This window comes from Macaca nemestrina, chromosome 13 (genome assembly GCF_043159975.1).
Source record: "Macaca nemestrina isolate mMacNem1 chromosome 13, mMacNem.hap1, whole genome shotgun sequence".
NCBI classification, from domain to species: Eukaryota; Metazoa; Chordata; class Mammalia; order Primates; family Cercopithecidae; genus Macaca; species Macaca nemestrina.
This window is the reverse complement of record NC_092137.1, coordinates 40242241-40267949: the sequence shown is the minus strand read 5'-3', so window position 1 is coordinate 40267949 and position 25709 is coordinate 40242241. Positions and strand designations below refer to the sequence as shown.

General features: G+C 38.5%; 1 protein-coding gene across 24 annotated transcripts in view; it reads left to right on the top strand.

The window, feature by feature from the left end:
• LOC105464900 (solute carrier family 8 member A1) overlaps positions 1 to 25709 on the top strand; it is a 391740-nt gene that overhangs the window by 315711 nt on the left and 50320 nt on the right. For 13 of the 24 annotated variants that reach the window (XM_011713024.3, XM_024787724.2, XM_071076612.1 and 10 more), the window contains 6 exons: positions 10232 to 10338; positions 13485 to 13505; positions 13930 to 13947; positions 14052 to 14066; positions 18316 to 18384; positions 24001 to 24131. In XM_011713024.3, coding sequence (XP_011711326.1) covers positions 10232 to 10338; positions 13485 to 13505; positions 13930 to 13947; positions 14052 to 14066; positions 18316 to 18384; positions 24001 to 24131 — 361 coding nt within the window. Of the gene's footprint in view, positions 1 to 10231; positions 10339 to 10886; positions 10991 to 13484; positions 13506 to 13929; positions 13948 to 14051; positions 14067 to 18315; positions 18385 to 24000; positions 24132 to 25709 lie in introns of all 24 variants that reach the window. The other 11 variants (XM_071076599.1, XM_071076603.1, XM_071076601.1 and 8 more) reach the window with 11 other exon arrangements.

Genomic DNA, 25709 nt, shown 5'->3' with positions numbered 1-25709 from the left:
ATTAATGATAATATGCAGGAAAATCCTTTAAAAGAATATACATTATCCTAAAGCAATCCACATTATTTTAATTGTATTTAGTGAGAAAGAACCCATGGAATATAAGCTTGCTAATATGGACTATTGTTCCTTCTGGCAGTTTATGATGTTTCATATAAACAAGGACGTAAGTCTATTTAGAATCAAGTTTAGTTTAATCCAGGTTATCAGGAAAAGCAACAGCCAAAGGGATACACCAAAAATTTGACTTAAAGAAAAATCTGATATTGATTTCTACTAGTCTACGCCTTGATATTAGTAAATTAGCTTTACCAATACCTAAGGTCCTATTCTCTTGTCTCCTAATGTGAAAAAACAATAACATATTAGACATAAAATTAAAATGTGAAATTTAAACATCAGCATCAATTCACGAATTATTGGTTTCTTTTAGCCATGTTCAAGAAAATATCTGGCACCCATCTTTAAGAGTACATACAGACAGAGATTGATTTGCCACTGTGTATTTTGTGGCCAGGGACACAGAGAGGAAAGGAGGGAAAAGAGAGAAAGAGAATATGAATTTTAAAACTTAAGAAAGCCCAGCTTATTTCTTGGTGTTCTTATTTGAAAGCTGACCTCTTCTGACAGAGATGCTTTCAGCATATTCTAGCTGCTGTCCTATAACATTCCAGGAGTAAAGTCCTTCCAGTGTTTTCCTTGACACTTTTTACTTTGAAAAAAGAAACGTAACATAGGAAGAAAGACCAAAGGTACAAATAATCTCTGGAACGAGTCTGATGACAATCCAGGAATGTTTAAAATGTTCAAGATGAAGAGAGCTTTTGAAAAGGATGGGCAACCAGCAGTCTGTTTGAAATCCAGCAGCATCGATTTCATTGTCATTCTGAATTATCATAATAGGCAGTGGCAAATGGAGAGCTGATCTTTCTAAAACTGAACCAAACAAAGATGTTGATGTGTTTCCTTTCTAGAAAAGATGCTGTTTGCCACAAATTGTTCTGAATGTTACCTTAAACTTTGAAAAATTTGTTAAAATGTTATTTTCTAGAGAATCTGCATTCAAGGAGTAAAGATCTCAGATTATAGACAAATATGTAGTCTTATAAGTTAATAAGTTTTACAATGCCAAGAGTCTGCCATCATTTTGTTAAATGTGATCCTCTCATAGAATTTGCACAGTGCCAATATTTTTAAACAGTAAAACATAAATTTGCATCTATTTTGCCATATTTCAACATGGTACCCTATGCTTGATCCACTTTAATTTTCACTGAGCAGAGAAATTGTCTCAGCAGGCATGTGTAGGTAACAGACCCAAGATCCTTATTGCTTTACCCTCCTTAAGGCTGAAGTTTATGAACTGCAGAAGAGTGAAGCAATGGTAAGGTATAAATTTTATATATCACAAAACTATGGTCAATTTTTAATACACCCATGTAATTTTGTCTTGGTAAACTTACTCACCAGATCTTCTCTGAAACCTACCATCATAGGATAGAACACTGTGGGGATATTAGACTGACTAGCCTATTATTTATTGAAATAATAATTACGGATCCCTGTAGTATCTCTTTGAAGTGGTCAACCAGAATGTCTTCTAGGGACAGAAAAGTAGCTCAAAGATTTGTTTGTTTGAGATTAACGCTGACAATTGATTGCTAAAAACAAAAACTAAAGAATTAAATTTATTCCTATTTTGCATTTGACAAAAATGAATTGGTTACCACTAAGTTTCCATAGTGGGCAGAGGAAAATAAAATAGGGCAAGGTTATGTTAGAAAACCCTAACTCCAGAGCTCTCTAAAGCTCCCTTGGTCTCCCTGGGAATAGTAGGAGTTTAGCTGTCCCTGTCTCTTGCTCTGCTTGAAGCAATGATTTCAATAGCCATTTGACAATACCAAAAGATCAGGGCATGGATGACAAGGCCTCTTGGAGAATTACTTTGGTTTAGCTACTTTAACAACTCTTGTCCTTGGAGTCTATTTAAATTACAGAATAGCACCACCACCATTTGTCAGGCTAGGCTTCATAGCAGGAGCTCCAGGAAAAGCATGACTTCAGATCCCTGTGTGTATCCAGCTAGTGGTGAGTGAGAACCTGGCAGAGCTGTGCTCCTTGTGTTCTTGAGTTTCAGATTATGGACTTGGATGCCCCATTATATGGGATTTGATCCAAAGTTATATATGAGAATGAATTTGAGGGTATTGCTTATTACTCCATTGAATATTTCCTGACCCCCAGCTCTACCATCTGCCAATTGCCCCTTTTAGTAACTGGGTAAACAGGCAGGTAAGAACTGCAAAACGAGCCACTCCTTTTCAACTAATAACAACAGCACGTAACATTTCATTAACTCTTTGCAAAATAATTTTTGCGTACAATATATTATTTAATCTTTGCAACAACCTGTGAATTTCATTATCCACATTTGATAAATGATGATACCCATTATTTGATCATCACAACACTGTGAACATCATAATCACTGTGAAGTGAGTTCTATTATCCTCATTTGATAGATTATAACATTGATGTTTAGAAAGATGCCAGAAGTGACCCAAATACCTTAGCTAGAAAGTAACAGAGCCAAGTTACAAACCTGGATAATGTGAGTTCAGGATTAATTCTCTCAAGATTTCGAGAAAGGAAATAATAGATTTAAGTCATGATTCAGTCCTATTTCTGTGACTATCCTAGCATGGGATATTGAGCAAATCCCCAGTTGAATCCATGCCCAAAATATCTCACCAGTAATCTAAAAATGATGTAAAAATATTAGTGGAAATAATATGAATAGCAACCTGTCCTTATTCCATTTGAAACATTTACTAGATGGAGGAGTTGATTTGGGTCACTTAACAGAAAATGATAATATATGCATGGATCTTCTCTGACTGCTCCTTCCTTTCCCTAACCCCAAATCACTAAGTAACTCACCAATCAACTTGTGAAAGGAAAAAAGGCTTAAAATGCACCAGGAATTTAAACCAAATGATACAAAGGCAACCCATGGCAAGCTTATCATCTCTTGTATGTAGAAAGAAGTAAATGCCAACAAAAGAACTAGAGAATGCTCAAGGTGATATGAACAGAGCTATTGACTTTGCAAAGGCAGCAGACCTCCTTATGATTATAGTCGTATAGGGAAAGGTGACCCATCAGCAGTCACCAACTCCCTCCACCCCACCTGGCCTTTTGTCTCCAAGTCCCCAGCTCTAGGCAATCACTAATCTGCTTTCTGTATCTGGATTTGCCTATTCTGGACTTTTCCTATAAATGTAATCACACAACAGATAGCCTTTTATGTCTGGGTTCTTTCACTTGGAATGATGTTTTCAGGGTTCATCCATGTTGTAGCATGTATCAATACATCATTCCTTTTTATTGCAAAATAATATTCCCTTCTGTGGATACACCACATATTATTTATCCATTTATCAGTTGATAAACGTAAGTTGTTTCCACTTTTTGGCTATTACGAATAATGCTGCGATGAAAATTCATGCACAAGTTTTTGTGTGAATACATGTTTTTAATTCTCGTTGGCTTATAGTGGAATTGCTGGTTCACATGGTAATTCTATTTTTAAACTTTTGAGGGCTTCTCCAAAGTGGCTGCACTATTTTACATTCCTACTAGCAGTGTACAAGGGTTCCAATTTCTCTACATTGTCATCAAGACTTGTTATTGTCTGTCTTCTTTATCGTAGTCATCCTAGTGAGTGTGACATGGTATCTCCCGGTTGCTTTGATTTGCATTTCTGTGATAGCTAATTATGTGGAGCATGTTTTTATGTATTTATTGGCCATTTGTGTTTATCTTCTGTGGAAAATGCCATTCAGATCCTTTGCCCATTTCTTTCTTTTTAATTTTTGGTTAGTTTGTCTTTTAAAGCTGTAGGAGCAGTTTATCCTGAAGTTTTTAACATCAGGTATACTATGGATCAAATTTCAAACTCATTATGGTCAGAGAAGTTGCCAGGTTCATGCGTGGTCAGTCCTGGGTCAGTTCTTTCTGGAGTCTGGGAGTGTGATGGCTTACATGTGGGAAAGTTCCAGTTCCTGACATGGCCCTTCACTGACATGGCTCAGAGGCTCTGTGGCGGGGACATGAGGCGTTACTGTCTTCCGTGGCAATTGAAATGCTTAATTTGTCTACTCCCCAGATATAATCACTGTTGTGTAAAAACATTCACCAGAGCTCCCATCACTTTCTTGAGAAAGAAATCACTGTGCATGCGTGTAAACTCTGATGCCTGAATCCTAAAGGTGTTTTCTCACCTGTACTATTAAGGTTGCCTGCAGAGACCAGCATTTCCTGAGAGGGGAAAACAACTTTAAGTACATTTTATAATCCAGAAAAGAACAGGAGTAAAAGACAAAACAAAATGATTTTCCCATGTTTCCACCTACCTTGCTAATTAGATCTAAAATTTAGTTTTGACTATTACTGTCTTACAATTCTATGTATTCTTTGTGTATATTATTAATGTAGTTTTTTAAAGCAAGCCCTGGCTGCATGTTAGAAGCACCTAAAATCCTTTTAATTTTTAAAAATTTTTATTGATTGAGGCAGTGTCTCACTCTGTCTCGCAGTTCCGGAGTGCAGTGGCATGATCACATCTCACTGCAGCCTCAACCTCCTGGGCTCAAGCCATCCTCCCACCTCAGCCTCCCATGTAGCTGGGGTGCAGGCAAGCACCACCACGCCCAGCTGTTTTTTTTTGGGGGGGGGAGGGGTTTGCTTGTTTGTTTTATTGTTTGTTTGGTTTTTTTGCATGTGTATTGTTTTTTTGACTTTTCATAGAAACAGGATCTCACTTTGTTGCCCAGGCTGGTCTAAAACTCCTGGACTCAAGCTGTGCTCCCACCTCGATCTCTCAAAGTGCTGGGATTACAGGCATGAGCCACTGTGCTTATCCAAAAACTTAAAAAATCTATATTCATGCTGGGGGTCCCACAAGCAGAATTTGATTTAACTGATCTGGAGTGGGTTTAGGCATTTATAGGTTGCAAAATCCTGCAGGTGATTCTAATATGCAGCCAGGTCCAAAACACAAGCCCAACTATTCCCAGCCTCTTGGTTTATCATCCAACTTAATAACAAGAACCCATTGTCCACTCTAGATTGGTGCCTCTCAGACTTCAACATGCATGAATCATCTGGGAATCTTGTTAAAATGCAGATTCTGATTCTGTGGGCCTGGATGGAGCCTATGATTCTGCAATTCTAACAAGTCCCGCACTTTAGGTGAAGCTGACACTGAAACTGCTGGTTGACTATTCAGAGTTCTCAGAGTTGGTGAACCATTGCATGCTCACGGCTCTTTTTAATTAAACCTTTATCTCCTCAATGATTTAACTTTTTAAAGCAGCCATCATGGAATATAACATGTGCTGCAGTCCTTTTAAAAACAGAATTGAGATTCTATTATATTCATACAGTCATTCTTTGTTAAAGATGAAACAATAAAACTTGATATTAAAGTAATGATCTAGATCCTTTAAAGTGGCCATAAAAATACTGCACAGTTGAATGAATAAGGGACCTACTGGTTGATTTTGAGTCATATAATTTAAAGGTTTCGGTTCCTGAAGCCAGTCACAGGAACTCACTTTGTGACCTTGGATATTACCAAGGTCTCTGAGAGTCGTCGTTTTCCCTGTCAGTCTCAGGTAGTAAGAATTACTTCTTGGGCTGTTATGAAGATCTGTGAATTAAGAAATGCAAAGAGCCTATCATTCCACTGGCCTCTGAGTATGTCTAAGGAGAGGGTAAATCTTAAAAGACAAAAAGCAACCGTAAGCATCTAAATATGTGAACTCCTCACTAAAATCTTTTGTTTAAGGATCTAAAATGGAGGAGTCTCTTCTCTTTAATCCTCCAGTTCATCCTTTCCTCATCTTCTCCCAACATCAAGGGCAGTCTTAAAGAAAAGAAACCACAGAAGGACAAATTGAGGCTTAAGTTGAAAAAGAGACTGTGGTACCACTTTGGGTTAACAATGAGAAACTAAAATATATTTCGAAGAGACTTTCTTCTTCAACCCTCATTAATAAAGCCACGTCTTTCTTTTCTGTCTGCCTGCCTGAGTCAAAACCAGATATAAGAACTCCTTGGTAGTCTGTTTGAAGGTGTTCGGGTCCTTTGAGACACATAAGATAAGAGAGAGAGAGAGACTGGGAAGTAAAGTATAGATGTTGGTTTGGTATCATCAAATAAAAGGCACTGCAAACTTCAAAAGGAATGATCAGTATTTTTCCACTAAATAAATTGATCTTTCTTCTTTTTTTTAGAAATAGAACCAAAATGTACTTCCATAAAAATTTTGGCAATATTAAGAAATATTTTAATGCTATCGTAAGATTTGTAACTGCTTTGCTAGTTTCCAGAAACTACAGTTTTTATAGTATACTGCTCAAATTTGAAAAGTTGTAAAAAAGAAGTGAGTTTTCCTGTCTTTATAATAATTATAATAGTTGGAAGTTGTGTGATACCAGTTTTTCTATTTGTTCTTTATCAGTGCAGTAAAAATGCAAGAATTATATTTGGATGAAGGGCTGTGTCTACCCAACAGTTCCAGTCTTGTTTTTGTTTACCTGTCAATTTAAAGAAAAGAAGTAGCAACAACTATGTTCCCTGTTGGTAAACAGAACAGAACAGCCAAAATGGATGTGTGTTTTCAGGGAGCTGGAGTCCTTGTGACAATGCAAAAGTCCTGTGGACATGGTATTGGTGTGGCAATGGGGCCAACTGGAGGACATTCAAGGTTCTGTCAGTCCTTGAGATTCTTTCTACTGCAGAACTGTGAGGAACATGCTTCTGCTGATTATCAAGCCAGAATAACTGACATCTTCACCAAACCAACCCCATCTCACATACTATCCCCTGTGAAGGAAGAAGTGGTGGCAATATCTTTCATGCATTAGGCTCTGGAAAGTGAGAAGGAGACATCCCAAGGATGTGTTCCTTTAAAAATTATATTGGTTTATTTCACATCTACTACATTTGCTAAGGGGAGAAATTGTTCTCTTCTAAAGCAAAAGGTGAACATTACCAGTGCCTTCTGATTTTTGCCTCTGTTGATTTAAAGGGCTAATTCATAAGGACTGACTTCATCCTGCCACTTTAGATCCACTGAAATGTCCTTTAATAATCAAGTTTCCTATTAATAGCTTCACTGTGCAAGAGGAGTGAAATCAATATATAATTTAGTGGCTCTTCCTGTCAGAAGCATTATTGATTCTATTACTAATGATTTTGAAATGATATGCCATTATGCAAATTCCATCTATTTTAGATGTATTTGCCAGGCACCTACAAAAGTACTTTTTTCTTTTTCTTCATCCTTGATTTTTTCAGTGTCATAGTTATCAAGTACTTCAAAATTTTCTAAGAATTGTGATCCTATGAATAGGGATATGCTAGTGATAAATCATAAATGCTTATTTTATATGCAGACAAATTGTGTGGAGCTATATAACTGTATTTCCCCCATTTATCAGCTACTCAGAATATAGAAAATAGACCGGGTGTGGTGGCTCACCCCTGTAATCTCAGCACTTTGGGAGGCCGAGGCGGGTGGATCGCCTGAGGTCAGGAGTTCCAGACCAGCCTGGCCAACATAGTGAAACCCTGCCTCTACTAAAAATACAAAAATTAGCTGGGCATGGTGGTGGGCATCTGTAATCCCAGCTACTCAGGAGGCTGAGGCAGGGGAATCGCTTGAACCTGGGAGGCGGAGATTGCAATAAGCCGAGATCACACCATTGCACTCCAGCCAGGGGAACAAAAGCAAGACTCCATCTCAAAAATAGAAAGAAAGAAAGGAAAGAAAAAAAAGGCATTAGAGGATTTAAATATTTATGATATTCACCAAGGATTAGCAATAATATGATGTTTGATTTATTTGTGAATAAGTTGATTTGTGAACATGAAACAGGTATCTTTTCTACACAAACATTCACCTTATTAGCAAGGCTACTTCTACCATCCCCACTGTGCTTTATTTCTATAATCCAATTAAATATGTGATGAGATGCAGGGTGGGTTGCAAATACAAGATGGAGAAATGTAACATCAGATGTTTTTAAGTAATGCTAACAAGAATATTGCAACATGACTCTCACAATGAGGGATTTCAGTTTGATGTACCCTACAATGAAGCATCTTGATAATGGATGTTGGGCCATCAAGTCCAGAAAACAGTAGCATGGCCCTTTTATTGTCCATCAACACTTTCCTACCTTTGCTCTCACCATGCTGTTTTTGTAGAAATGTACAACTAAAGTTTAAGATTGCAAGACTGCGAGATGGAAATGAATACCCAAAATGCATATGTTTTGTTGACAAAGAGGATAGACATATGGCAGTTTTGTGTGGGGTAAATTTGATCTATTTTGCAACATCAAATTCAGTTCTAATGATCAAATAATCATCATTCCTTATATCCATCCTCCTGTGCCTTCTCTAATATTTTATAGTTTTTGGATTTTAGGGAAAAATTAAATATTCTAGTTTAGTCACAGTGGGCTAATTTTTTTATACTAAATAGGTGATTTTAAAAAATAATTCTAAAAGTTAGGATAGAGCTGTTTATAGTATACATGTAACTGGACATTATCATACTGTTGGTAGTTTTGTAAATATCTAACCACTCTTTAAAAAATGATTGTGGCTTTACTCACTTATAGCTGTTCATCTAGTGTCAGTATTTGAGGACAGATATGAGAAAGGAAAGGAGTTTCATGAGCTGCAGCTTTTTAGGAGTGAGACGTTGGAATGTGAGTATCATTCAAGGGTGTTCTCTAGCTGAGGAACAGAGAGTACGTTATTGGGTTTCAGGGTACCAGAACCAATAATCTGGTCTCAGGTCTACAATGCTAAGCCAAAAAGCAAGACTTAAGCATTTGGCATTAGGGACTGGGAAATTCAGAGAATTAAAAGTAACTAGGAAAGAAGACTGATATTCTTTAGTAGGCATAGATCGAATGAAAACTTAATGACTTGGATAAATAAAATAAAAACAAGATTATAAACCAATTTCCTTCCAGAAGACCTAAAAAAACCTTAATGACCATGCTGTTAAAATTCTGTGTCTACAAACACTCATTGTTTCAAAAACGTTGATCAGAATTGTTCTTGGCCAATGTTATTGGAAACATTTTTCCAAGACAAATCAGTGTTTAAGAGATTTCTAATAAGTTGTAGTATATGAAGTGTTTAAGCCCTTATTAATTAAAAGGTAACTTTAGGTTGGTTTATTTTCAGAGTAATCAAGAATGCTTATGGAAACCTGAGATTTGCATATTTGCATTTGTCCTCCCTGCCTGTCAGTCACTCATAGCCATAGGACCATAAGGCAAGAACTGTTAAAGGCTGGATTACAGGAAGAATTCTCATCAAAACACCTTGGTGTATTGGTGACGTTTGAAAGTAGTGTAAATGGCATGTTTCATAGAAAGTCAAAACTCAACTTTGGAAGAATGAAAATAACTACAAATCATGACACCCACCTGCTGCCACCCCACTTTCAAAACAGCTGTTGTGAGGCCACAGCTTCCATCTTTAGAAAGACAGACAAAACATGTTTGTCTTCCTGCTGTGGTCTAGCTGGAGAATCTGACTAACCTGAATAAGAGTTTGATTCTAAGACATTGGGTGGGGGTGAGATAATTTGACTGTATTTTCTTTGTGATATTTTTATTCATTTATTAACAATTTATGATAAAAATATTATATTTGGAACTATAATAAAGCACAACGAAGGAAAAAAATGACCTGTAAGCCTATTGCCCAGAGATAACTCTATTAATATCTTGATGAGATTTTTTGACTTGTTCTAAAGGAGCAAGTTCCAGGGCACAGCTTAGACAATCCACTGGTTAAGGTATTTACTAAATTAATGTGTTTTTCTTTTCTTTTTATTGTGATCTGTGTTTTTCTGCTTTTCCTCCTTATGATGATGACAAACCTATTAGTACTGAATGCTATATGTTGCCTAAAATAATTCTGTGGCCCTGGGCAGGGGAGCTATGCATTGGGTGAAATCTCTGACCTTTCATACCTATCTGATATCCATTCTTGAAGAAAAAACTCACAGTACAGAAGTTTCTCGATTACTGTTTGTCTGAAAGTGCAACTGGTTAACCTTGCTTTCCTCTTTTCTATGTTCCTTCTCTTTTCTTTCCTCTTCCCCTTGTTCGTCAATTTCTATTCTCTGTTTCAGCAAAACAATATCAGTCAAGGTAATTGATGATGAGGAATATGAGAAAAACAAGACCTTCTTCCTTGAGATTGGAGAGCCCCGCCTGGTGGAGATGAGTGAGAAGAAAGGTGGGGGAGCTGCTCCAGGGCTGAGCCCAACAGCTTCTGCTGGCCTGTGCCACCCCTGGATGCCTACACTCTTCAGAACATGACTTACAATGCACACATCCCTCCACCTATGTAACAGGGCACAGATCTCATGCTGAGCCACAGTGGGCGGGCCTGTAGCTACATCAGCCAGCATTGGTTGTGCTGCACATTAACATCTGAGAGATTAATTTTCAGGGCAGTCAATCAAGTGTCCATTTCTGGGAAAGTGGCTGCAGATGCCATGCAATGCCAAAAGGAAGGCAACGTTCTGATTTATCTTCCTATTTTGGGGTACCTACTGACTACTAACTGAAGCAGGAATAATTCATGAAAGTGATAAATTAGCAAAGAAAACTTAATGGGGGCCAGCCAAGAGTACCCAAGATGCCCTTTTACATACTTCAGGAGGCCCATGTGCTGCCAGTTCTCCCTCCATAACATCACAGTAACATTCAGCTTGGTGGACACCAAGAGCATGAGCGTGCGACTCCAACCATTTGTTTTGCCTTTGTCTTGTGTTCCCACAGGAAGATCATTACCATTAGAATATTTGACCGTGAGGAATATGAGAAAGAGTGCAGTTTCTCCCTTGTGCTTGAGGAACCAAAATGGATAAGAAGAGGAATGAAAGGTGTGAGAGTAAACAAAGACATACCAGCGAGAAATTGTACTCTTCTCTCTCCGTGTCTCCCTACTCTCACACTTAACTCTCTCCTCTTCCTCGGCTTCCAAGTACTATACTTCATTGCCTTTGAAGCTTTAGCAGTTTCATTTCCCTTCCCTAATTCACAAGTGCAACAGGCAACGCCCACTCTCTTCAGGAAATGCCAACTAACCTTGATTGTAACCAGATTTAATAACACTGAAAGGGATTTCTGTAATTCAGAAATGATTATATAAAAGAATGTGTTTAGTTTTTCACTACTCACGGTTTATTCTAATATGTCACTCCAATTATTAAATCTCCCCTAAAATTTTAGTGATAAAGACTGCTTAATACCTTGTTAATCATACCTCAATAAAGCTGGAAAAAAGAAACTACTTAATACTTATTAGTATTAGTAGATGACCCTAATGGCAACTAACAGGAAACTTCAGAATTCAATCATCAGGCTTCTTTAGAGAACACAGTTTAAAAATATTAAGAACAAAGATCCTTAAAGAGTAGTGTTTTCAATATTCTAGTGCTCATTTTAGCATATTTTTGTATCATCAAATACGACATTTAAAAGGCACCATATCTATGAAACCACAGTCATGTCAATTTTCTTTGATCAGAAGAATAAGGCCCTTCAGTAAGAATTTAATCCTTGCTGAAGGCCTACCTAGCCTTATGCTCCAAAATCTCTTGATACTTATAGAATAAATTATTAACATATATAATAGGAAAAAAAGTGTCCTTTATAACTAGATTTTACTGATTATTAACATATGGCCTATATTTCATAGGAAAGACAGCAATCTTGTATCAGTTTTACAGAGGATTTCTTATTCTCAATTGTTAATAGGGCTTCATAAAATTATCCTCTAATAGTGGCCATTTTAAAAGGAATTCTGGTGATTTACTTGTGTAAAATGAACAGACCACATATTAATAGCTCTTATTAATTGCATACAAACAATTGGTGAGGACAGTATGATATGATGAGATGGGCCACTTTGTAAGAAATATATGCTTTTACATGTAGAGGGAAAAATAAAATATATAGGACTAATTGCTATGTAGACATATAGGAAAATGTATCCCACATTCGTGGCCTCAGAGTCCATTGGTGGGAAAAAAACACGTATGTTTCTGTGTTAATCAAGTTCAAGATGGCTACAGGAGTCTTTGGAGTGATGGGAAAAGGAGCACTCAAGACCCGTTTTAATGCAGCCTATTTAATCTGCTCCATAGATGGTAGATGGAAGAAAAAGAGACCAGAAAATTGAGCTGATTTCTTACAAAGATGGGATCCAAAATGCCTCCTTAACATACAGGAGAAAGCACTTTCTTCTAATGTATTCCACCAAAGAACTTTATCACAAGGAGGAGCATCATTGGATTCTGCTCTTTCAATTGCCATTTTAGTAAAATATGCCCTCATGTAACAGCAAATTAAAATTCCTTAGTAGCACTATCCGGTTTCACACCCTCCAAGTGGATTGTCACTATAAATAACTGACGTTTTTTAGAAAGTATCCTCTAATGCCACTATCATTAGAGAGAAAACTGGGCCCAAAAAAGTAATTGTAACATTCCCATGTTCAACTCAGGAAATAATTTGATATATTTAGCAAGATTGCTTTTACTAAAATAAAGTGCTACAGTACATTCTGGGTTTAAAGCACGTAACCTGAAAGACAAATTATATATCCCCCTCCCCCCGCCCCCAACCAATGCCTTGTCAGTTTCCTGGGATTATATGTCCACTAGAAGGATTCTGGTTATCTAATAATTTACAGAAGTCACAGATAAGGACACACATAGGTGTTAATTCCTGGGACCATTAAGCTTTAAGGATTTTAATACATAAGCAATTCTTGGTGGACAAAGTATCATCCAAATAGAGCATCCCAAGATAGTGCTTTACCTTGGGCTAAACTACCGTTCCAGGCAGGGAACCTAAAATGGAATTTCCCAGGATGTTCCACCTATACTTACTGAATAAAAATTGTGATACCCGAGATCCTGGATGATTTAAGGCTTCCATACGTTGGATTCACCAAATCCCAGGCAATATTTAATGAGGAAGCCTCACTCATATCAAGTTAAGAATGAATTTCATACAATGTTTCTACTGTATTTGGTAAACTAGATTTATATTCTAGGTATAAACATATATACTAGAAATGTCTTATGAAATGTAAAGAAATTATAAAGTGAAATATATATATACACACATACACACACACACATATATACATGTGTATTCAATCACACACATTTTCAGAAATTTCAGTTGGGATTGTTTATTCAGAAATATTCCCAACACTATATTTCTTTGGGGTATACCCATTTTTAGCAGTGGCTCCCTACCACTGTAATCAGATCTGCCTGGATTTCTTTCTGCTGATATTCCTCTTACTTTCATTATTCATCTGGTCTCTTATTCTGTGTTTGTCTTTGTCTATTTCCTTCACAGCCCTGTTATTGAATGAGCTTGGTAAGCATTTCATTTCTTGCATTTCCTTTCCATTTTTCTAGATTATTTTCCATTTCCGCCAGGTGATATAGTAGCTCTGTGACTTTTACTTCTCTTGACTTGCTAACAAGATTGTTGTTTAGGGCCATTGACCTCACTTTGTCAAGGTCAAATAGTTTGTATTGCATTTTTAATTTAGTACAACCTTTTAAAAAATCAGTGATTTCTTAGGTATGCACAAGAATTAAATTTGTGCATTAAATCTCATAATCTTAAAAGAATGATTAGTGATTCAGTCATGAATGTTTTCCTAGTCTTCTTAATTGTAAATATAATTTGGCAAGTACCTTGGGTGGGTTGTCAGGCAGTCTGATGTCACTGGTATTTGTTTTGCAGAATGTAAGTTAAATTATAACATTTGTTGTTGTTTTTTTTTCCTTTTTAGGTGGCTTCACAATAACAGGTATGAATTTTTCAAGTCTAATGCTATCTAACTTTTACTGTCTGTTCTCACCAGATGTTATTACATTTTAAAAAATTTCTCATTTTTATTTGCTTTTAATGAAGGAAAATACCTGTATGGTAAGACTATTTTTCTAATGTTCCTTATTTTTCCCCAAATACCCTTAAACCATCAATCCAAACCCACACCTTACGTAACTTGCATTAATATTTAACTGTGGCACATGGTGTGCTCTTGCTGGTTTTACACATTTAACATTTTACAAATTAATAACGTGTGTGTGTTGTGTTTATAAGCATTTCATATGGAGAAACTGTAATTGTTCATATTTTGACACTGATCAATTTACACATGTTCACATAGTGCTGATAAGCTACGGTTCCCTGATAGAGGCTCCTAAGAGCACCAGAATAAAGATGGCACAATTGCTAGCCTCAGAGAAACATAGGAGCTGACATCCAAGATAGATCCAGGGTCCAAGCTCAGGATGCTAATAACACATAAATGCCATGTTGAGGAAATACATAAAAATTCATGCTGAGGAAATACGTAAAAATACATCATTTTAACACATAAATTTTCATTCATAAATTATGTATGTAAATGCATAATTTATAATACATCATATAATATGTTGAGCAGAGCATTCCCCTCATCCCACCACACCAATCTGAGGGTCCCTCTGGGGACTTAGGTTTTAGTATTAATAACACGGTAACGAGTAATATTTCTGCCACTTGAAGTATATTACAAAGTATTCTATAAAAACTCAAAATGTCTATAAAAACTCAAAATCAGAAATGAAAAAAAGTTTCAAACACTTAAATTTAGAATGGTACTCAGCCTGTGTTGATTGCATTATTTAGTACAACTCCAAAACTATGTTCTTGTGTACAAAACAAAGATATTTCCTTATAGCACCCTCTGTTGTCTCTAAATATCTTCTCACCCTTTTAGTCATCTGTGCACATTTAGAGAGAGAGAGAGAAATATTTAAACAGTAGGTCTGATTTGTCTGAAGCTGTAGGCTGAAGATGTGTTTAATGGCCTACGTTCTGTATCAGTATGTGACATATTCCAATGTACTGTGCCAATATCAAATTTTTCCAATATATTGTGCAGATATCAAAATTTTGAAATCAGAGATCTGAACAAAAATATTTAGAAGGAAACATACTTCAAATTTCTGATCATGAAAATACTACGTCGGGAATTGGGATGAACTTAATCCACTGTTAGTGTAAACTCATGAACAAGCAGTTCCAATCTGATTCTGTCCAAAGTAGAATTTTCTAAATGTGGGCAGTTTCACATGGGCTGTTGCTCTCCACTGCTTCTCTCCAGACGTGGCATTTAATGACAAAATGATTCATAGACTCTAAGAGAGACAGAAGTTGAAAGGGATAAAAATGTTAAACAGGACAAGTCTTTGTGTTGGATTTCTTAAATCTGATTCATTTGAAGCTCTTTTGGGTCAGATCTCCCCAAATCTGCACTACTAAAAGTTTTTTTTTAAATCAAGTACAGGAATTTATACTCCATTTTTTAAAAAACTTTTATCTCCTTTTTCTCATTCCTTCATTTTAACTGCTTGAGGTCCCCTTGTAAATACTCTAATTCTGTCACCCAAGGATAAATTAGTTATGCCTTGGGAGATCTGAAGAAGGTAGAAATTTGGCAAGCCAGTTTTCATGACTGAATTGAAGTAATAATGTTTTTAAGTCTACCATTTTAGAAATAGTATACCATCCAACAGCACCTTCCATCCTGTGAAATCTGATAAAGAGACCTTAACTAAAAACCTGTGGCTACTAAGATGCTCTGTTAAAACATATTGACGTGTTTGAATATGTTTCTGTTTTCTTTACTATTGAATATGTCAGGATTTTTTTTTTTTTTTTTTTTTTTTTTTTGAGAGAGAGATGGAGTCTCGCTCTGTCACCAGGCTGGAGTACAGTGGCGTGATCTTGGCTCACTGCAACCTCTACCTCCAGGGTTCAAGCGATTCTCCTACCTCAGCCTCCCAAGTGTCTGGGACTACATGTGCATGCCACCACACCTACCTAATTTTTGTGTTTTTACTAGAGACGGGTTTCACCATGTTGGCCAGGATAGTCTCAATCTCCTGACCTTGTGATCCGCCTGCCTCAGCCTCCCAAAGTGCTGGGATTACAGGCTTGAGCCACTGCGTCTGGTCCAAATTTTGTTTTAAGGGCCTTCGTTCTATGTCATTTGAACCATCCTCTCTTCTAGGATCTCAGGTAATGGGATCCTAGTTTTCGTTTCTCAGAACTTCTTTGCATCAAATTCTGTAATATCTCTGGTAATGTCCAACTTTTCCTGACTTGGCCACATCTGGCATGCAAGATGACAGAGTCACCCCCTCCAGAAGTTTCTTATCATTTCATGTAGTTCATTAAGTTCTTCCTATGGCTGAAACTTTAATCTGAAATGGCAGTTTCCTATTGCCATCACCTCTTCCCAAGACTTGAAATTAATGCAGTTAGAACAAGAGAATGTTCAAAAACTCTGGGAATTTCTACACTGGCCTGTCCATTCCTACTTTCTAAGAAACTATCTCACTTTACATGACCCTTATTTTCCTAAATCAAACCAGAATGCTTAGAATCCACTCTCTACTGATGCCCCTGAGGACAGTTCTAAAACTTAGGTCTACAGCGAAAAGCAGCTTTAAGCCCTAAAGAACTTTTCTTTGAAGTCAGTTGGAGGCTTTGAAGTCAAGGCTTTGACTTCAGGGGCAGTAAGAAGAATTAATCTAGCCCTGGGAGTTTGCCTGCAGCTTTTCCATGGGCTTGTGCAGCTGAGTGTGAAAATCTAAATTTGAAGCAGGATATATGGAAATTGAAAAAGTCATCTGATCTACAACCTAATACCAATATTTCAGAGATCTCATTAGTGGTGGACATTAAGTGTTGGAGGTGCTTTTAGAATCTGCAGATCTTTACCTATTGTTTCCAGACCTTGCCTCATTGAAAGGCCCTTGTTTGGGCCTATGATCTCATTCCCCCTTGGTCTTCCAGTCATATGACAAGATAACACTCTAAATATTAGCACTGTCCTGTTTCTTCCCCTCTAGCTTATTTCTACTTGCATCTTGAAATTATACATTGAACCCCTTTTCTACTCAAAACCCACATATATCTAATAAATTCCATCATTATGTATTCCAGTTGAATGAAAAATGAGAAGTACCCCAGAAGGGGGAAACTGGACGATATAAACATGAATAGTTAAATAAATTAAGTATTCTGGCTCAATATGGAGAGAAGAATGTATGTTTGATCCCCCAAAACTTCTAAGATATACAACTATAGAGTTCTCTAATTAAAATTATGTATCAGTTGGTATACCTATTTAATATTACTCCTCTAATCATATTATGCTCAGCACATAATAGACTTAATAAGACACAAGCCTTTTTAAGGAAGCCAAACTATGAAAATTCTGACAGTTGAAAATGTTTTCATCACTTCAGTATGTAGGCTGGAGGAACAAAGCCCCTTCAAATTCAGCTTCACTTTATAATTGAGAAGCCTGAGAGAGAGGAGAAAGGCCTTGCCCAAGTTTAGATGACAAGCATATGGCAGGGGTGGCACTGAATCCCGAATCTCATGATTCCCAGGTCAGTTATGGGTAGCTCTTGGTAGAGGCAAATAGCAAGTGAATCTGGAAACCAGCTGAACCAGGAGTTCAATGAGAACCCCGTAGGCCTAGGTTAACCCTAGGTTATCCAAACAGTTGCTGTGATGATGGCCTACCTTTGCAAAATCTGAAGGTGTACATAACATTCTCCCCTTCAGACTGCTCAGGAAATAAATGTAGTAAGCATATCCCCAGGTGTTGTATTACTTGACCCTCAAACAAACCTGTAACATAGAGCAGGTACTATTACCACCATTTTACATGGGGAGAAACTGGAAAAATGGCCTACTCAAGGCTATATTGTTGGCAGTAATTGGCTTCACAACCAAGACACCTGCCACTATACCTTCTGATGTTCCATGATGCTTTCGGAAGCGGTACCTTGAAGGACCTTGGTATAACATTTAAGATACCTGTAGGAATCTGGCTGTACTCACTATCATGGGGCTTGTGGTTTGTTAACATAGTTTGGTTTGGCTCATGAAATACTCGCTCATCTCTGAGCAATGATCTCCATCAGTAACCTCCACCAGAACTCCCTTCTGTGACCTACCTAGGGGTGACCTATGACCATTTAATCCCCAAACTAACATTGCTTGTGATGTGTGCATCTGGTTTTAATGTTTAGCTTACTAATTCCACAGAGCTCTGATAGCAAATCAATGCAATCCATTCTGCTGATTTTTCTGCCTGTCCTTTTGCTAGGCCAACCTGTCTTCAGGAAGGTTCATGCTAGAGAACATCCGATTCTCTCTACTGTAATCACCATTACAGGTACTCATTTCATCATGATCTTGAAAACCAAAGCCTCCAAGAGTTCTTTTTAATCTTAAAGACATTAGAGTCATGCATTTTAGCCCCTCTCCTCTCTAAAACATTGCTAAATATTGCTGCAGCTTCTCTGGCAGCCAGTGGTACGGTGGATCACAACAAAACACAACCATGTGAGGGCAGAAAAGGAGCACTGAGGAGGGGCCAGCATCGGCCTGCAGAGAAGACTGATCCCATGGCCTCTCTCTCCCGAGTTTCAATATATTCCAGATTTCTTGCAAATATTTCATCTCACACATCAGTTTGTATCCCAAGTATAATGAAGTTTCTTTATTTTATCAGAGATGGGGATTCTCTCTGTCACTCAAGCTGGAGTGCAATGGTGGAATCAGTCACAGCCCACTGCAGCTTCAACCTCCTGGGCCCAAGGGATGCTTGCACCTCAGCCTCCTGAGTAGCTAGGACTATAGGTGTGCACCACCATGCCCAGCTACTTTTTGTACTTTTTGTAGAGATGGGGTCTCACCATGTGGCCCAGGCTGGTCTGGAACTCCTGGACTCAAGCAATCCACCCGCCTCTGCCTCACAAAGTGTTAGGATTACAGGAATGAGTCACAGTGCCCAACCATGAAGTTTCTTTTAAAGCTGAGCTGCATTTCTTCCCAGAGCTGCCCTTGCTGCCCCCAGGCAACATGGTGTTAGCCAGATATGCACAGATGATAGTACATCTGTGGGGTTTCTCCACAGGGGAAATAAATGACATTGACAGGGTGACTAGAGGATTACACAGCTGTCCCAGATCTATTATAGGTTTAGAGCCCAAATATAATCTCTAATGATCAGTATCATCAGTCACTTTAGCCTCCAATCAAAGAGGCCAGCCACGTGCTAAAAATTGTCTAGAGAGACCTCTGCTTTCTGACTTGTCAGGCTAGTTCTGAGTGGAGGATCAAAATGATCTGGAGCAAATTGTCCCACCACTGGCCTTGTACGCTTCTCTAAATTCTACATTGTTTGTACAGTTTTAAAATGTGACTCCGTTAAAGACTCTCAGCAGTGTCCCCTGAGGTAAAGATCTTGATAATGAGATGGACCTTACGGGTTGTTTTGTTTTCACACTCCCAGCACTTCATCTCTTACACTGACACTGCTTCAAAATGCAGCTTGAACCAGAGAGCATTAGAAACAGCTTTCTCAAAATGCTGGTTTTCCCAGATGCCAGGTACCTATGAGCTTTCATTATTTGCTATTGTTTGCGAAATCAATTACTCAAGAGAAGGGAGATCCCCCCACTGGTGATTCTACTCTAGGATTGTTTTATGTCCTGTCAGTATTGATTTTAACAGTTGCTGTTAATTATGCATTTGATCAAAAGTTGTTTGGATTGGTTAAGACTATGATGTTATGTAATCTATTCCCAACTTCTCAATAAAATATGGCGGATTTTAAAAGTGTGCCTGTACACTCAGGAGGAGAAAGAGTATATTTTCCATCTGAGAAACAAAACTGAAACCATAGCATGTTATGTCACTCTGCAGAAGTAAAGAAATGAAACTGACCTCAACCATAGTAAAATGATCCGCTTTTGATCTAATGCTCAAAGAGAAAAGGAAACAAAATAGATGATTAAAATTTTACAAATGCTGTTGAACCATTTCCCTATTCAACAGAAAGTATCTAAAGACAGAAAACAGTTCTGTTAAAAACTAGACTTAGCTCTCATTTTTACCAGTCAAAAATCGAGACCATAAATTTGAATTTATCAGTATAACTGTAGAGCAATAATATAATCTATACAGCTGCCATTTCTCAGTTACATATAAATAAAAGTTTATAATACTTAAGTCAAAATGGCCCTGACCCTTCCATGACCCTATACCATTGTACTTTGATTTCTCTCTGCCTGAAATGAACCTCCTCATTCCACCACCTCCTAGCCATCCTTACCATCACCTTCACCAGGCAATCTTCTATATGTGCTTCAAGGTCAACTTCAAATAACTCCTCTTTCCTGAAGCTTCCTTAAGGGAAGGAAGGCTTCCTTCCCTGACTCTCTTTAGGCCAACTGAGTTGTTCCCCAACCCTGGTCCCCTAGTCCTTATCATGCCTAGAAGTTGTCCATCGTATATTCCTGTCCCTATTACATCATAAGTTCCTGGAAAGTAGAGGGGGAACTGCTGACAAGGTATGGAGTACAATGACATGTGCTCAATGAAAAAAGGATCCTTTTTTTATAGGTCGAGCAACTAAGAGGCTTTATTAACAGTGAGGTGGAGAGTCACACAGCAAATACTTACTGAGCACCTACTATATTCCATATAGTGTAACAGGTGCCAGAGGATGCAAGGACGGTTCAAAGCAAAACGAAACTTACTGTTCTATCTCAGTGAGTTTATGTGCTGGATATTTATATGTAAAGATAATTAAAAATTTAAAAAACAGTATATGAAAATGTCCATGCTTTATACATGCAACGAATATTAAGGAATTAATATAAGGTTAGAGTGGTAGTTCTTAAATCTCCTCACTCATCAATAGGGAGTTATTTCATACCAGAAGTGGTGGGGTTTTGAAAGATAAGTAAGATTTAACCAAATGAAAATTGTGAAGTTTTTCCAGGTGAATACACAAAGGGATAAAAGTGTGGAATTAAGAAATCCAAGTCCCTTTGAAGCAAGAGTGTAGCAAATGATAGAAACAGTGTGCCTTCCTGTTTTTTAGGTTAATATGAAATAAGTTAACATCATATATCCTTAATTTTTGTCATTCCCATACCACTTTGGTTGCATACTAACTATGCTATTTACTTAATGTAATTTTTAAAATTGCCTCATGTTTATACTTTACTAAGTTTGTTGTTGTTTTTGGGTTTTTTTGGTTTTTTTTGACTGAGTCTCGCTCTGTCGCCCAGGCTGGAGTGCAGTGGTGGGATCTCGGCTCACTGCAAGCTCCACCTCCCTGGTTCACGCCATTCTCCTGCCTCAGCCTTCAGAGTAGCTGGGACTACAGGTGCCCGCCATCACGCCCGGCTAGTTTTTTGTTTTGTTTTGTTTTGTTTTGTTTTGTATTTTTAGTAGAGACGGGGTTTCACTGTGTGAGCCAGGATGGGATGGTCTCGATCTGCTGACCTCATGATCCGCCCACCTCGGCCTCCCAAAGTGCTGAGATTACAGGCGTAAGCCACCGTGCCTGGCCACTAAGTTTGTTTTTAAAAGAAAACTTTAATTCGCTGACACAGGAAAACTAGTATCATTTGCCACAAATAGAAAGTAAAATTTAAAAAAAAATTTACAATGGAACAAAAGTTATTAACTTGTAGCTAGATAATGGCAAATGCTCTATACCTGAGAACTATTGTGACTATCTATCTTAAAAGGTACAAGTCCAGATATTAGAAACTAGTTACAGACATAAGAGCACCAAATTAAGCATTTCTTCCTGATCAGAAGGACTGAAGGATTTTTGGAAAAGAAAGAACCTTTTCACTCACTGTATGATTTGACTTCATTTACTTAATCCACGTCCAGTTATTTAATACCACGATCAAAACCAATTCAGTTTTGAGAAATGCCACACTTAACAATGCTACCATATCACCTTTGTTTTGTAATTTCTCTATTTTTTTCTATGCAGATTGCCTTGAGTCCCATTAAAAGCAACTTGTCATTTATAAGTAAACTACAAAAAGAAGGCTGTAATAAATATTCTCCCCCAATAGCTTCAGTTTAAATAGATGTCCAAGTTGTAATATTCCTTCTGAGAAAACCATTCTTGTTCTGTGTAAGTCTTCAACTCATCCATGTTCAGTCAAAGGTTCGAACAAAGATGCTAGCATAAACTACTGCTACGAAAACTACCAATAACATTATCCTGGGTTCAAGGATCAGAAAGCAGTGGTAATCAAAATTATTAATTTCAGTGCTGGGTAAATTGCACTTCATGTATCTCAGTCAACTCTCTTGACTGGACACACATAATTTTGCAAGGACAAATCTTGGAGAACCAGAACCCTTTGCCCTCCCTTGGGTCGTAACTTCCCAATCCTACTATAAAAAAATATTACCACTTTTATCCTTGTCCCTCTCCTTTGCCTCTGCTAACATTCAGCAGCTTCTGGCCATCCAAAATCATTTATTTTTAGTCTTTGTCTAATTTCTTTGGTGTCCTGTAATCGCTGAGGCTAGGAAAGCAGATTTTAAAATGGGCTTTTAGGAAGACACTATAAAATATATACTAAAGAATTAATCAATATGCTACATTCCGCTTTTGCCTTTTGGTTTTGACCTTTGAAATAGTAAATGCTGGCAGTGCCTCTAGCCCATTCGCTCCCTGCCCTCAGTGAGCAGCTAGCCTAGGAGGAACCATTCCCTGCACCAGTTGCTAAAGCAATAATGGAGCCACCATAGCACGGTCCGAGGCCATGGGTCTTTGGAGGTAATGGGAGGTATGGACTTCTACAGAAGCTAATGTTTGAGTGCACCAGGCAGGAAGCCAGGACCAAACATCCCTTTTATTGGATGTCTCTTCAGTCAACAGCCCCCTGTTGGAGACACTTTGTCAGAGGTCCTAGAAATGAGGCCATCAGGGCTGAGGTCTTTCCATATCACTGACACTGTTTCATTGGAGACAATGTTCCTTCCACTTAAATCTAAGAAGTAGTAGCTTGTCTAGTTTCAGCATTCTAGGCCTAAAGGATAAGGGTAATTATAGGACCAGTGTTTGTCCTTCTTATGTGCATGGCCTTTTCAGTCTGGGATTTATCCTAATGACCTTCACACAGAGAGAGCCAACTGTGAGCTTCCCCTCATTAATGGGCTCCTGGAACCATTAACATTTTCTCAGCACCCACTATCTTCTCCTGGACTGTAAGCTACATGGTGGTTCTGGAAATAATTATGCTCACATGGTCAGTGAGTATTTTAACTCCCAAAAGGCCTCACCCTCACCCTCCCTGTTTATTTTAAGATTAACATGGACAAGGTTTTCCTAACAAATTTTGGCTTTGCACCAGATAGAAGCAGCACTGGAGCCCAAGCATCCCACAGAAACATGGAATGGATGTTTTGCTGTTTAACTTGCAACAGGGTCTCTTGGCAAGAGGGAGGCTAAAGTCAGAATTTCCTATTCCCCATCTCTTTGGACCTCAGGCATTTTCCATTGTCCCTAGAAAGTAGAGAGGAAGAGGCCAGACTCCACCATCTCTCAGGGTCACTCTAGCACTTTCAATTGTGTTTCCTTGTGGTCACGTCCTGAAAGAATGTGTACAAACAGCCAACTGAGCCAGCGTCACAGGGAACAGCTGGGTGACTCCCTTAACATAGACAACATACAGGCAGAGTCTTTTCTCAGTGACATACCCCATACATTACTTTTCCTCAATTGCACTTTTGCATGAGCTTAGATTGTGAGACATTATTATAATCACTTGCTGTCACAGTGATATGCTGCCTTACATGCCAAGTGTCTGTCCGGCTCTTCCCTCCAGCATCATGACCTCACCCAGGGCGCTTTAATAGGTCATTAGGGCTTCCTTCCCCCTTGGCTTTCCTATGGCAGGATCCAGGGATTTTCAAATGAAATAGAACACAGTGCTTACTCTCTGATACTCCCGTTTCACAGATGAATATGATGACAAGCAGCCACTGACCAGCAAAGAGGAAGAGGAGAGACGCATTGCAGAAATGGGACGCCCCATCCTGGGAGAGCACACCAAGTTGGAAGTGATCATTGAAGAATCCTATGAATTCAAGGTGTGTTCACCAACACTGCCCACCAGGAGCCAGGCTCATCTTGGGACAGAAACTGTTCATGGTGTTGGCCGAAGCTATAAGGTCCATCTGGAAAGAATGGTAGATGTAATTTCAGGAACAGGCTCATGAATTGAGAGCCTTTGGAGCCAAATTGGAATTATAGAGTTAGTCAGGAACCAAGGAGTCCTGTAAACCAAACAGCATCAGAACCAGGGCCCAGCAGGAGGCATCCATGACTGCACAAGATCAGAGGTGCCCCAAAGGGAAGGTTTAATCTGAGGGGATAGCAAGGAAGATGCAAAGGTGGATCCTAAGAGATTGTTATGTGTGGAAGAAACCAACTTCTATTTCAAAATGCTAATAAATCTGTCAGAGCAAGGCATTCACACTGCTGAAAATTAGGGGAGGGGGGTTTGTTTTGGATGGGGATAGTAATGTCTCCCTATGGAACATCCCATTGACAAGCTCTCATTTATATGTAATCATCCTCTTCAGATCCAAGCACATTTAGTACAGTCAATATACCGAAGGTATAGTGCCTGCAACCAGAGTTTACAGTTGAGCTGATGAAATTGGATTCCCAGTTCTCTAGATGATAAAAGTCATTTTTGCAGAAGTTGAATGTGTGGGTCTCGAGATGGAGCTTAAGACTTTGAAGTGAAATTTCCTGTTGATCCTTAGCTGCTCCCTCTGTCCCTGTGTCCCCTCCCATCACTTCTCCCCTACATGGTTCTAGCATCTGGGAAGACCATAGGGGGAGAAACACCTTAGTTCTGCAGTGGGATATGAAAGGTGCATCCCCTCTCTTGCTTTCCAGAATTACAAACCCAGAGCACAGCAGTATTTTACCTGCTTACTTTTCAAAAGCAGACACTGTTCCTGTTTGAAACACCAGAATGAAGGTTTCAAAAGAGAGAATCAGACCACCAATTTAGAAGTTTCAGATTTTATCTGGACTTCTCATAATAGTCCCCTCTTTTCCTTTAGCTGGATCCATTAATTATTTTTTAATTTAGTTCACAAACGGAGGTGCCTGATAGGAGACAGGTGGAAAACAAAATGTCTTTGAAATTAAAGTGGAATATTTTAAGATAAAAATGCAATTAAACTTTAGGCCACTGAGAATCTATCTGTTAACTCTTCTTACACACATTTCCATCGGAGGAGGGGGTCGGGGGGTAAACACTGGAACCAATGCTTTCTAGGCAGATCCCAATCATTAGACCCCCACCGTATGACACAGAACTTGGCTTGGTGCACAACCATGCCTGGAATGTGCACAAGTTCCCTGCAATTCCAGAAGTCCGGGAATCTGACTGTCCATTTCTGGTGATCCATCTACTCATCTTTTCTCCGTGTGTTCAACCTCACTCTTCCTCATTCACCTTCTTTTCATTTGGAATCAGAGAGCCTGGTGCCATTTTCTGCAGTAGAGATTCTAGGGGTTGGTATTCCTGAAGCAAGCTTGCCCCTGCCCTTTGCCTGGGTTATCCTGGGGAATTGTGTGTTCTCTCCCTTATGGGATAATCCCCAACCTTCCCCTTCCATGCACCCATGACAGGAAGAGCAATCATAGTG